This window comes from Pagrus major, chromosome 22 (assembly GCF_040436345.1).
Source record: "Pagrus major chromosome 22, Pma_NU_1.0".
NCBI lineage: Eukaryota > Metazoa > Chordata > Actinopteri > Spariformes > Sparidae > Pagrus > Pagrus major.
Window position 1 is genome coordinate 21,869,978 of NC_133236.1, and position 14,341 is coordinate 21,884,318.

Genomic DNA, 14,341 nt, shown 5'->3' on the forward strand with positions numbered 1-14,341 from the left:
AACATCTGTTGTGCTTTAATTTTTAATGGCTTGAAAACTTAAAAAAAACATTTAATCTTTTGAACATAATAATTTTTACAGACATCTGATCATAAAAGATAAAAGAACTGAAATGTTTACTTTGAACTCTTCAGCAGTAAGGCATTGCACGAAGCTGATAAGTACAACAGACAAAAGCATTGTTCGTCCACAGTGCTGATAATCATTTAGAGTTTTGCTGACTTTGACAAAGCAATGATCATTAAAGACATTATGCATAATGCAAGCGTAGGAAATTTGTACAGTTGTAAATCACACCATTACCTTTATTGAACTCATTGTTCCATTCATGCACAGGCAAAGCAACGGTAGGTAAGGTGCCTTTTTTGGCAAGAGTAAAAATGTATACAGTGCGGCGATAACTACCTTTCCCTTTATCAATCAGTTTAATGTAGTGACTGTAATCAGTTCAGTTTAGTGTGGTTATTACATCATTCTTGAAGCAAAAAAAGTATGAAGATGACACTGAAACAAGCAGAGAAATGCATTTTTACATACTGGCAAAACAAAGAAAACTGGCCCAGGATGAACAGTGGATTCAATTTTACCCCAGAATGGCCTTTGTAAAGTGCAGCATGAAGCTCTCTTATAGTATAATACTAATGGAAGCTGCCTTCACCTATGGACAGCATTAAAAGACGAGCTGTAATGTCACTATGTTCAGAGAATAGAATTCAGGTCATATTGTTCTACATGTGTTCCCCGAGCTCTTAGTGACAAGTGCAATTAAGGTTTAGAAGAAACACCAACAATGTCTTATGCGGTTCAACTGGTCTTGGACTTAGATTGGGTTGGTGTCAATGTTCCTGTAACACAATGTCGTGGTTACCTGAACCTAAGCCGGAGAGTTTGAACTTACATTAGTTGGGATGTATTAGCTTGTTTTTACATTGAATATGAATACATTTATTGTCTAATATGGCGACAGCGGGCGAGCGAGAATTACAATTAGCGGAGTATGTGTCTGATATTGTATATGCCTTTCACACAAAGTGCATTAGTTCTGAATTTTTAACTACAAATCAGAAGATAAGCGATTTGTTTAATAAATGTACTTCAACACAACAATTATAATATAACTTTAATTACCAAAATATAAATTGGTCTCTAAAGTGATCATCTCAAATTAACATTTTCACTTGTTAAGAAGACAAACCTATGTGTTAAACTCTGTAAAGTCTTGCTAATTATCCTATGACCGACATGGCTTCCGTTACTGTGGCAACAAGACCCTCATCATCCCTCTTTTTTCTGTATCATACACTCAAAACATATTCGACTAGTTTTCTATTGTAACATAAAGATACTATTGACGAAGCAAGCTGATAAGACACGAACACTTTATGACATTGTGTTAAATAAGTCCTTGTCCATACCTCCTGTGATGCTACTCACTGTAATGTCAAGTAATGATTTCATAGACACACATAAATCGGGATATTTTGGTCAGATCCTTATTAAATAAGCCTCCCCGTCCTCTCATTGTACAGTACAGTAGGTGCTGACCTAGGCTACCTACGCTTATTATATCATCTCAATGTGCAGCACAGTCACATGCTGCCTTATAGCACCCTATATGTTGCCATAGTTACTCTGCAGTGCTTCAGTGGCATATACATTCAGCGGGATGTTTGGTGCAAAAGTGTACCCTGTAGTAAATTAACCAACATTCCCTCCTGAACAAGATTAATGCCCACAAACGTGAAAGAAATATCATAGAAATCTATTACCACACATCACTCACTGAATTTTTTTAGATATCTGTGTATGTAAATGAGAGTCAGCAAGTGTGTGAGACGCGGGGGTTTGACGAGGCTTAGCAACTGTGAAATCAGTTGACGAGCCAAAGCATCGTTTAAGGAAATGAGCAGCTGTTTCTGTACACAGAGGTCTGCATGCGTATTAGAGCGAGGATGCAAGTTATCATTTAATCCGACGATTATCATTTCGATTAATCAATTAATCCTTCAGTCCATGAAATGTCCAAAGACAGCCCATTTGAATTTCTCAGAAAAGCAGCAAATTCTCACATTTTGGAATGGAACCAGCAAATGTTTAAAAACCATTGAAATGATTAACTATCTAAACTGTTGCCAATTATTTTAATATATTAAAGGACTTTGAGATTATGAGTGTTTGGCTTTTATCTGCAATGTGAGAAATAACTGTCTTGTTTTTTGGTTTCTGAATCTTTCACTCCTGCTTAGTTTAAATGACACAAAATGGTAAAATGTGCCAAAAATGTCAAAATGTTTCATTTGTATGTAAGGTGGCAGAGCACACTGTCAGTCCACGAATGCAAAGTCAGAGAGAGGTTGACTTTTTGGGCCATTCCAGTTCAATTTTTCATCAGTCCAGCAAACCAAAATGTAACAACAATCAAGTACAAGATCCAAAATTATACCTGTATTTTATCTTTTCAAACAAGAACAGAAAAGAAACTTTAAACCTAATCGAAGTCTAAAAGCGGGCTTGTTATATTTTCACATTTTCTACCTCTGTCTTCCATCTTGCTCTCTCTCTCTCTTCCTCTCTCTCTCTCTCTTCCTCTCTATGGCGTCTGCAGCAGAGGGTCTTCAGTTTCCAGTTGGGCCAGCTGCCTGCGCAGGCTGTTTACTTTGTTCTGAAGCTCCTTGTTGTATTCAATTATATGAACCATTTCCTCGTAGGCCTCATCCAAACACTTGGAGGAACGGTTCCAGCGAAGGAACACACCTGTAACAGAAAAGAAGGCGAGCACTTTCAGTAATCTAAAAGGAATAACACCTATTACAAGGAAGTGGTTTCTCTTATTACTATTAAGCTCTAAATTAGAGTGTACAGCCCTGCTAGAGGCTCAGCTGTGCTTTGAGCTAAATGTCAGCATGCTAAAATGTTCAGTCACAGTACTAACATGCAAATGTTTAGCAGGTATTCAATATCACAGTTAGGCATGTTTGCATACTAACATTTGTTAACCAACATTAAACACAGAGAATATAATACAACAGGGGTGTTATGATTCTCCAAATCCACGATTCAATTTGACTTTCCAGTTGTTTTAAGCACTGACAGCTATGCATTTGTTAGACCGACATCTGTATTTGTAAATATAGGCAAATCATTGGTTTTATCCCCTTACAACTGGCCGTTACGTTTACAAAATCCTGTTTAAAAAAGATCCTGGTGGGTTTTTGCAGGTTAGGCAAGTTAAAATAATATTCACCAAAAATAAAGATTCCAGAGTTCGACAAAAACAGCACCCTTTAGTGATTCAAGATTAAATAACAAAAGATTTAGAAAGATTTAGTTTGTTACAAAGTTCAGTTTCTCAAATCTGTCCAGAGTAAACCCTCTACTCAAAGAAGTCAATAAAGGATCTCTGAAAAAGAAAATAAACTCAACATCTCCGACAATCACTGACAATGCCTCAGAATTCAATTATCCAAAATCTGAATTATGACAACCCTGTTAGTTTTGGTCATAAGCCAAGGTTATGTTAGGAGTTCAACCTGAGGGGAACATGAATGCCTCTACTAAGGGGAACATGAAGGGAACATGAAGGGAACATGAAGGGCAATCCATTCTATAATTGTTGAGATACTTATAACCACAAATGTCAACCTCATGGTGTCTAGAATTCATCATCACGAACGCTACCGGTGTGGCGAACCGTCTCTCCCCCCTTGTTTCCTGCCTAAATTATCTAATTAAGGCAAAAAAATGTAGAAAAGAACAGTAGCGATGGAATAACTGGATCAATGTATTGGAAGGAGTTTTTCTGATTAAGTATCAGCACCGAGAGCAATAAACAAAGGTTCTTGAGGCTGAATGTGACGCCAGTAAGCATATGACAGTGTTGAAAAACAAACCAGTGACCATGTGTGCAGATGCCAACCTTTCACTTGCTCTATGATGGTGGGTGGGGGATTTTGGAAGATGACCTTGTGGGACTGATACACTGGAAACTCAAGTATGACCACAGAGATGTGCTGCATGACAGGAAGGAACTGATAAGGTCGGTCATAATGAAAGTAAGTTTGGCGCAAAATGGATCTACTGTACATCCATGTGTCACTCATTATTGAGGTAGCAGTTATTTTCTCTTGTTATTTATCTACATTGGGGTAGATGATTTTAGTTTTGCTGCACTACAGTAAATTGACAGGAAATATACTTTAAATTCATGTTAGAATAACATATTTAACTTTTGTGCCTCTAACTTAGAAATAGTGGCCGTTCTAGTTTTTAATTCCAGGTTAGTGGGATTGAAATACTTTTCTGTATGGACCACATTTTATAAAAATGGGAGCAGGAGATGATGTGTGACCGTGTCCCTTTATGACAGGATTTAAGCATCTTTGTCCCTGGACTACACAGTAAATATTAGGTAATAGTAAATTGCAGCTTAATCTTAAAGGCATACTGCGCAGGATTTGTCAAGAATTAAGATAAAATCAATAGGACACAGAATTTAGTAACACAGAATCTGGGAAAAAAATTCTTGGACCTTAGTAGACGTCTTTGTGCCGTGAAGCCACAACTCCACCACCTGGTCACTGCTTGTATCTGGTTACTTTCCTCTCTGACAGTAATATATAACATATATATAAGTGTCTGATGCTCTAAACTCAGAGTACGTGTTCCCTCCAAAGTGTACTCAGCTGAAGTACTTTAGTACATTTATTTACTATAAACGTAGAGAAAGTGAACCATAAAGTGCTGTAATCTATTCACTCAGTAAGCTGTTAGCTCCCTTTGCCAAACACACTGCTGATCATCGGTTGCTAACAGCTGACTAGCTCAACACAGATTTGCAGGGCCCTCTTGGTTTAACCAGCACAACATATGCAAAAATTCCTGCCAGTAAGTCGTTTGTGCCCGAGGGAATAGATGGACCAGTACTGCTGGAATATTTCAAAATCTTCATATTTTCCTTTCTCGAGTCACCAGACAGTGATTATAACTAGTGCTGACATAGCACTGTGAAGAGAGCGATTACAATGGTAACAGCATGAGAAGACACGCTCCATTATGGTCAGCGACACGTAGTCAGTAGTCACTTCAGTTAACTTTCTAAGTGATAGTCTGTTCTGCTTAAGCACATTAAGCACGCTGTTTAGTCTTGAGCCTTGCAGTACTATGGCATTTTAGCTGAGCATAGAAAAACTGCCTAGCACGCTCACATGCTCGGCTCTTCTGATTGGCTTTCATGGAGACGACCGAACAAAGCTTTCAGATGAAATATTAGCCGATAATGATAGGTGGCCGATTAATCGGAGCGCAGCAAAGCAGTCATTACTTATATAGATTACTACTATTGTTATCACTTTCATGAGTGAGCTTATGAGTGTTGAGGAGTTGTGAGTGCTTGTCACAGCTCATGCTCATCAAAGCCATGTGGTCGAGGGACCGCATTTGTGCACGCAAGCAGAAATGCTCCCTTGCATGGATGCTTTTGTGGAAGCGATTCTCTGGGCTTGTATCTGGTTTTAAAACGCAGGTTTTATGACAAATCAATGCCACAGGGGGATTCAATTTCTCACTCTTTATCCGTCTTTTCCATGTAAAATAGTGCAAACGTAATTGCAACTCTAGACAGATGACACAGCAACTTGTGTCATGCCCTCTTATCATTGTCATATTTATCTTCTAAATTCCTTCTGAAGAGACCTGCCTAGTTGAAGCCTTCAGGAACGTACAGATGTGGACTACTGCTGGGTCTTTTCAGTGGGATGTGCGTCATGCTCTACAAAAGAGTAGCGTGGGCAGGATGTCTGTTGCATTTCGCATGCTTCAGTAGTTCTTATACAATCCACTTCATATAGAATGAGGGTGTGGCTCTGAGGCTTTAGGCAGGAAAAGAGGCCCCGCACACGTGATCGCCTGAACCTACTGACCCCTGATGTGTCTAGACCCCTTCCCCCATACTTCTTTTATGAATGGTGTGTGCTTTGAGCTGATGCAACAGTCAAGCATATGAGGGCAGATTCCCCTGGAACTTTTTTGCAATCATTGAACCCGCAATTATAGAAAGTAACTGCACTCACGCTAGGAAAAAACATCGCAAACCTAGCTTCTTGAAACATAGACATTAGAAAACAGCCGATTTTGATTTATTTAACATATTCCTTGCATTAAATTAAGTAATTTTACATTCAAAAATACAATAAATGAATGGGAAACTTGTTTCCAGCAGTGGATATCCATTGAATTCCAAGTAATTCTAGATTTACAATGACCATATGTCCCAAGAAAACAATCGAAATAATAATGGAGAGTAGCTCTGCTTAGAAAAGACATCTCATGCTGTTCCTGCGAGAGGCTGCTGAGCGATAAAACAGCAGTATGCATCCTTTTCACCCACACAGCTTTACTTAATCATTATGGAACCATCACTGTCTCACTGCTCATGTTGTTTACAACCATTTGGTGCTTTGAAACTATAGTAAGGTGGAAGAACTGTGTAACATTCTGACATCTGCTATCAATTCATCCAAACCGATATCTTCTCGTGCAATTTTAAGCCGGAAAATTCAAAAATGAACTATGTGAGACAAGTTTAAAAGCGTGCCACAGGACTAAGACTAGCATGCACATGCTAACAGCTACCTCATAGTAAACGGTCACTAGTAGGGGTCAGCGAGGATACCTTCTGTGTAGCCTATAATTAGTCATGTATGCCAAACACGTCATGGAGACACCTGAGAAGCAGTGTGAGCAATGCTGAAAATGCAAAGATGCCAAAAGTCAAATGCGAGGGAAAAAAAGACGCCATATGAGCTAAGCGGCCACGTGCAGAGTTTGACCTCTTCATGTGACACGTTTCATAAGGCGGGTTATCAGAGGTGGGCGTCACGACCGAGAAAGGTGAGTAAATGCTAAAAGTAAATATCAAATTTGAAAATGTATGTGTTCATTATTTTATTATATCATGCTATGTTTGTATTTTAAATATTATCAATACAATACATTGTAGTATTGTAGTATTAATAGTATTATTACAATATAAACAGAGTATTTCTGTTGTTGTTGTTACGATTCACTGCACGTTTCTGTAAAAATGTCAAGTCATTTATGTATGTGGGGAATGTACTAGAGGTTTACAGGGTCACTCAGTTTATCGCCAGTCAAAATGGTGAAATCAATGGCGCCCTCTTCTGGCGACATTTCAGAGTATCTGTCTGAGCAAAAATCTAATCACAGATGAGACCATGACCAAGACCTGGCAAAGCTCTTCCCAGCCATTGCTGACAAATGTTTGAGGCACTGGTAATTAAGTTAATTAGGGTTTTTTTGGTTTCAAGGATCATTCCAATGATAAACCAAAACTATTAGTCACCATCAGCTGTTTGGCCTGCTCCCAGCCTGGCACAAATATAGAGCATATAGTGATTTACACATCCCTCTAAAAGATAAAAATGTACCTAAGTAGGACATTCAGCAATAGGTTTATGATGAGAATGAGAACCCTTAAAAGCTCCACTTAGTTCTTAAACCTGTTTTAAAACCTTCTTAAGTTGCTGCTAGTTTCTGTTTTAAACCTTTGTAGGTATTTTTACTTCTAGGTCTGCTCATCTATCAATTATCTGTGATATTATGGAATAATTCTGATCCGTATCAACTTTTTTTAGTCGAAAAACTGCGCAAGTTTGCTTTTGTTTAGTCTTTTTTCAAGGTATTGCCAACAAGGTTTACACAAATGTATGCTTTACAAATGATATTTAGTAGTGAGAGACGGCGGTTTATTGCAGGGAGTTACAAACTAAATGGACTAACACTGACATCTCTCCAGAAGACAGAACTTTTTTGTGTCACCTAATGTATATGATCTCAGCTGTATGTCTTCTGTGTTTCTCACCTTCCCACAGCAGCAGACTCTGAGGGGCCACAGAGGGCCAGATCACGAGACTGTTGGCCTCGAACAGTGGGTTGGTCAGGCGCTCCAGTTCTTGGGGTCGATTCACCCACGACCACAGGGACACAGTCTTCTCAGGCAGGGACAGTTTGGCTCTATGGAAAAGATAAGCGGGTTAACAAAAAATAACAGTTTGTCAAAGTGGTTGTGTAACCTGCACAATGACACATCCCTGGTTGTTGGCATTGGTGTTGTTGTGAATAGACTCCTCCTTTTCCCTCAACGAAAACTTTAGAATTGACTTTGGGAAAGTCACCTAATCCACAACTGTTTGAGTAAAGCCGCTTAGTGGCCAGTAGCTCAGGGATGTGAAGTAAAGGCTCCATGAAATACTGTTTGCGTGATGTAACTCTTTACATCAATGTCATGAATGGAACATTACCACACTAATGGCCTATACATTGCAATTTAACATTTATAAACACTGTATTGTATGGATATTGTATTACTTTCCATTCGATTATGCAACTGTACATGACACTGGGTATTATAGATGAATGCAAACAAAGCATACGGCTGGTAGACCAACCTCAGCAGACTTACCTCTCAGCTGTAGTGTTGCCCAAGAAGGTGCCAAACTGAGAAGCATAGGCATGTTCGAAAAGCAGCACCAGGAAGCTCTCGCTGAATTCAAAGGAGCATGGAAACTGCCGAAGGATCTGCCACACGCAGTCCAAGAAGAGCAGGAAGACGGGGGCCTCTTGGCGAGGTTTGCTGTTGGAGTAGGCTGACTGGGCGCAGCGCTGGCGGAATGGGTGACCCGCCTGAGACAGAAGATCAAAGAGGTGAGATGGGTCATGAGCAAAGCACGTATCAATCATGGCATTGAAATGCTTATGATACCTGTATGGACAGGTTTACAAACATCACTAATGGGATGTGATACGTCAAATTTAAATAACAAAATTTAGAAATAAAGCGTTCTCAGTCGTCCATTGTATCAAAAAGATGAAAAAGCTATGGGCAGCGCTTCAAAGGTCAGAGAGCTCACCTGGAGCCACTCTCGCTCTACCAGTCCCTGGAAGCCTCTGATGGTCCTGCAGGCCGGATCAAGGATGATCTGAGCCAAGGAGGTCACCTGCAGGGTGGAGTCTGTCCCCTCTGTACCGTGAACCAGCACTGACGCCCCCTCCCTGAGACACACACATGATTACAGTTTGTCACCTGCTACTCTATATGTCTGATTCAATCCTGAATACTGTTTTCTCATTCATGAAGGTATTGCTTTTATTATTCATATTTATTGGTCCAAGATTAGTATAACAGGCAAACTTTGTTCCCTGACCTGTCGATACACTGCGCAGCCAGGCAGGCGGTGGTAAGGATCTCCTTGACATGAGTCTGCCAGCTGGAAGCCTCTAGCTTGCTTAACCAGCGGTCCATACTGTGCGACTGGTCATTACACGCCTCGACGAGCTTTATCAGACTCTCCTGAAGCACATTAGACCTGGAAACGACAGATTTGTCACAACACTGAAGGAAATGCCTGAATAGTTCATATATATTGAATCACATTCCATCCAAAGAGTCTTAATAATAAAAAATAAATATCAAAAAAGCCACTGATGCCCTCAGTGACCGCTCACCTTTCAATCGCCTTGTGGATCCTCCTCCACTGGGGGTAGTTAGCCTCAGACTCGAATCCTCCACCTCGAGCTTTGGCCTGCTGGGCGACATTAATAGTGCGTGTGTCGATGATGTAGCCACGCTTGCCTGGCCGCAGGGTGGCGTTGATCAGTTTCTCGTCTTCCTTACACCGTCGCCCGTTGGTGCCTGTCAATGGCTGCCCTGCTCGCATCATCACCTGAAAGAAGAAGTGATTAAAATAAACACTCTATGTCCACGCTGATGGACAGTGTTACAGTATATTATGATGATGAGAATATGTTGAAACAGAATCATAGACTCCATTTCCCAGGTGCTCACCATGCCATTTTTCTTGTGGTAATAGCTGAGTACTGGAAAACGGCCACTGTGGCGGAAGGTAGCTGCTTTCCTCAGTGTGTCATCATCAACGTCTTTGGGCACTGCCACTAGAGGAGGGTAGGATGGACACACACTAAAGTCCTTGTTGACTTCACTCAGTCTCCATTCATCTGTCTGATAAAGGAGATGTGGACACGTTAAAAGAGGAGTGTTCAGCATGTGCACCAGAAGGCTGAGAAAAGGTTGAGATTTTATCGCTAATCACGTCCATACCATGGACTCCAAATCTTTAAAGGCATCCTCTGGAAGAAATGAATTCCAGCCATCTTCTATGACTTCAAACATGGGCCGGTAGAAGAAAGGGTACATCAGGGAGACTAAATCAAGTGTGGACAGAGCCTAGAGAGGCATAAAGAGTAGGTATTTGTTAATAACAATGTAGAATTTCAGATGACAGTAGAAATAGGACGACAGGTTTCAACAAATTCAATTTAAGACCATTTTAAGACCTTTATTAATGCAATTTAAGACCTATTTCCATCCATAGGAATGTTCACTTACCCATATTAGCTAAAAGTAACTATAACAGAAACACATTCTAGAAGTAGCTATTTTTTGGATGAGAGAAGACACAACGCTGGCCCATAGACCACTTTGCAACATGCTGACTGTAGATTAGTGGTTCCATGTTGGTTTCGTTTTAAAGTTTTATTACAGTGTGATAATTACAAATAACTTTACAATCCAATCAATCTGATCTAATCAATTTTTAAGACCTTAGGTTTGGGTAAGTCTGAGTTTTTAGGGTTGGAGCAGCTGAAGGTTTAGATCCCAGCTATTATTCATACTCCTTCAGCTGCTTCTAAGTTAAGCCAACAACGCAGTTTGGCTCCTGGCCATTGTAAAGGAATGCAGTTCAGCTCCCAGGACTTTTTGACTAATAGTTATGTCACTAAGATGAACTTCAAAAATGTCCAGTGTTTGTGTTGGAGGCAAAAAAAGTGCTAAGTTGGGCAATTAAGTTGAACTTTTCACAGCAGTGAGATAGTAACTTTTTGGCTACTCCAATCAACCCTTAAATCACACCATTTTGTGTGGTTTCTGGGGATTGGGTGTTTAATGAAGGACATCATAGGAGCCCCACAACATTTTTTTGCACAAGATCCGGTCAACAAATCAAATATAATTGACTACAGTCAGGAAAAGACAAAAAATAATAACTGGTAACCTAAACACATCATGTGTTGTACAGCATAATTGTTATGAAATGCAAATATAAATATTACATTATAAAACACACTGCAGCGATGCTACACATTCCATGGTTTGCTAAAAATCCCCAAATATAATTTAGCTCTAAGATGGGTGTTCAATAGAGAACTAGGCACTTTTTTTTACCTCGATAGAGCTGGCAATGTTGAGACACTCCTCCATACCAGGAATGTCGAGCTGGATCACTCTCAGGTCTTTGCATTTGACTATGACGCTTCCCAGAGAGCCCACAAATCTGAAAGAGAAGATTTTATTTAATTGTAAATCACAACAGACAGAGTGACTGTCACGAGAAAGACACAAAGACTCATGGCAGGAACTCTTGCCTTGCAGCAAGAATGCTCTTGCGTTTGAGAGGTTGAGAATATGCCACTACTCTCAGCAACATTAATACAACATTAATAATCAAAATGTTCAAAATGGTAATGAATCCATACAGAAAGCTGAACAAATCACAAGCAGTTTCATGAACACTGGGATATATGTAATCTCACCACACATTTCCTATGATCCTGGGGAGTTCAATTCAATTCAATTTAATTCAAAACACTTTATTTGTCCCCGAGGGGCAATTTAAAAGTTGTTAACAGCATGGCTACAATTCCACCCAAACACATTCGTCCTTACACTTTGTTTTATGAGTTTATTCTTCCTTATTTTCCAAAAGTCTGCATGAAAATGCAGCAGGATGTACCTATTAAGAAGGCGAATTACCAGGATAGTGCATTAATGTGCATCATTAGTTTGTCGTAATTCTCTTTAAAGCTGATGTTTAATCCTCAGTGCTGTTTACAGCTCCCCGCCCTTCTAAACCACACAAAATCATTTCTCAACCTGTGGGAGACACTGTAGTGTCAGCACACAGTCAGACTTCCAGCCACAGCAGTTTCACATCCTCTCTCCAACTGTAAATGTAAAGCTTGAGCACTACAGAGAAGAATGGCAGTGAAATACTGAGATCTGGTGCATACAATCACAGGAGTAACGGCTGATCCGCCTCTATTTTCATAACGAGATTTATAATAAGAAATCACACAATGCCAAAACACACAGCACAATCTCCATTTTTGTGTCAGTGTCTTAGTGCAACTAATGAAGGTATAACTTGACATTTTAGGGCAAAGGATAAAAAACCAATAAAAGATATTGGTTTAAAATCCCCACAACAGTGAATGACAAGAAGCTCATCACCTCTTCTCTATGGAGTCAATGTTTGAGTGGAGCAGCCACAGCTCCTCTGTGTTGTCCTGTCTAGAGGACAGAATCAGGTGATGACCTGTCAAACACAGCGTCCCCTCCACGGTGGGCATGAAAGGCCGATGTAGGACGACCCCGTCCACCCTGGGTGTCTTTATCAACTCTGCGAACTCCATGACCAGACCCGACCTGAAGAAAAAAAAAAGCCCAGATACAGGGGAGAGAAATGATGAGGGTGTGGGTTTTTTTTTTCTTCACAGCAAATGAACAACGAGACTGATTAGCTTACGTTAAGACAGGCTAACTCAAGCCCTGCTCCTCCGCTTTTCAATACATAATACTGTGCCGGTCGATGTAAATTAACATTAAACCAATAAAACCAGCTTTATCTGACAGCTAGCTTAAGTTAGCTTGTTTCAGGAAATGAAGTGGCTAACTTTAGCTTGCTAGCTAATCGTGACAGACCGTTTAAATTTCCCGTCATTTTTATATTTGCGTCAAAATGTTGACATCATACATGCTGTAAATGTACAGAACGAAAATGTATGATTTTAATTGATTCCTAAATGATGTATCATACAATTACCTGGTTATCTTTACGTTTAATTTCTTGTTGGGCGAGAGCGGTGCGTTCACAAAAACACACCGACTGGAAACAACGGACTTGTGAACTTTAGTTCCGCACAATTTGCATAGCAGGTTTCACAAATTCTTCTTTAAAAAGGAAAACAAAAATGTGCTCAGTGCTTTCCAATGATCTTTAAAATTAACACTGAAGTTAAATGCATCCGGAGTTTTTTAAATCTTCAACTAGGGGAGTCAGTAGGACAGAAAATGATGTGAATATATAGTAAAATGAAATTTGAGTGTATGTAAAATGTAGGTTCATCTAATTCATCCAAAATAAAACCATCCACTGGACTTACATTAAAGAGCTGAAGACTTTACATTTTTCACTGGGTCCTTTGTCAATTCAGAAATCTACTTCATCAAAAGTAAATAGCCTATTCGTCCTATTTTATGATAGGGTTTCCCTTTAACATTTTTAGTAGGCTACAACATAACAAGTGAGGTCATTGATGGGGATTAAAGTATGGAAACAGTCATGACCATTTACAGTGAAAGCCAAACAGATACTGAAACAGAACTGAACCCATTTTTTGTGAGGCATGAGTGAAGCCACTGCACTGCCAAACATGTTAACCTAAATAAGGATACAGGGTCTCAGTGGTACAGAAATATGATTTTCATGCCAACCAAAGACAAACTGTTTCAATGTGGGGCTGCTTTTATTTTTTGGGCTCCTCCATTAACCATCTTTTGATCTCCAGCTGCATGAAACATCTAACAATATCCAAAAGAGACACTAGGTGGTGACATTGAAAGATTTTTAGAGATTTGTGGTGTTGAAAGACTGAACAGCATGGTTCCATAATTCAATAAGGAAGGTACATTCATTCATGAGAAACATGATTGTGTAGTCTAGGTTAAGGATTGTATGTATGTTATTCTGGTAACAAACTGTATGATGAGTCAGGTCCCAGACTCAACGCAAACTCCTCAGACGGACAAGGCGTTTTAAAAGCTCCTGGTTGGTCAGTCAGACTGTCTACCCGGCGACAGTGACCTGTGAATCCAACACAAGGGAAAAAAAGTAAGTTCACATCTATAGAGTATATACAGTATTACCAGACTAACAAGCCATGGCAGATCAACATAAGGGAGAAAAAAAGGAAGAAAGCTCAGGAGAGGGAATCCAAACAGGGACCCATCCCTCTTTGGATGGCAGAGGAGCCACACGAAAAACTGGTAGTTTCAGTAAAATGAACAAAGCGTCCAGGAATGAAATGAGTTCAGTGAGGGGGAGGTCAGTGGGTGGAGATGGAGGTGGAGATGGAGGCTGCTGATACACATGAGACAGGAGGGAGGTGGAACCACATGTAAAGAAAGCTCATAGTGATTTAATGTAACTAAGTACATTTACTCATGTAGTGTACTTGGGCTCAGATT

At 39.9% G+C, this 14,341-nt stretch overlaps 1 protein-coding gene across 1 annotated transcript; it reads right to left on the minus strand.

The window, feature by feature from the left end:
* Nucleotides 1-12,961, minus strand: mtmr9 (myotubularin related protein 9). The gene is made up of 11 exons (XM_073493202.1): nt 12,918-12,961; nt 12,326-12,520; nt 11,261-11,369; nt 10,136-10,261; nt 9,863-10,036; nt 9,523-9,740; nt 9,222-9,383; nt 8,928-9,069; nt 8,480-8,700; nt 7,880-8,031; nt 1-2,754 (listed from the first exon to the last, which is right to left on the minus strand). The coding sequence occupies exons 2-11, from the start codon at nt 12,505-12,507 to the stop codon at nt 2,591-2,593; spliced, it is 1,650 nt and encodes a 549-aa protein (XP_073349303.1). The 5' UTR covers nt 12,508-12,520; nt 12,918-12,961; the 3' UTR covers nt 1-2,590.
* Nucleotides 12,962-14,341: the final 1,380 nt, after the last annotated feature.

What these genes read in the sequence shown, in the direction of transcription:
- mtmr9 (XM_073493202.1), bottom strand. Translation starts at nt 12,507, where the DNA reads ATGGAGTTCGCAGAGTTGATAAAGACACCCAGGGTGGACGGGGTCGTC. An exon ending in TTAAAGATTTGGAGTCCATG is followed by an intron (nt 10,037 to 10,135) that starts GTATGGACGTGA and finishes CTCCTTTATCAG; the next exon opens with ACAGATGAATGGAGACTGAG. An exon ending in GGCAACACTACAGCTGAGAG is followed by an intron (nt 8,032 to 8,479) that starts GTAAGTCTGCTG and finishes TCTTTTCCATAG; the next exon opens with AGCCAAACTGTCCCTGCCTG.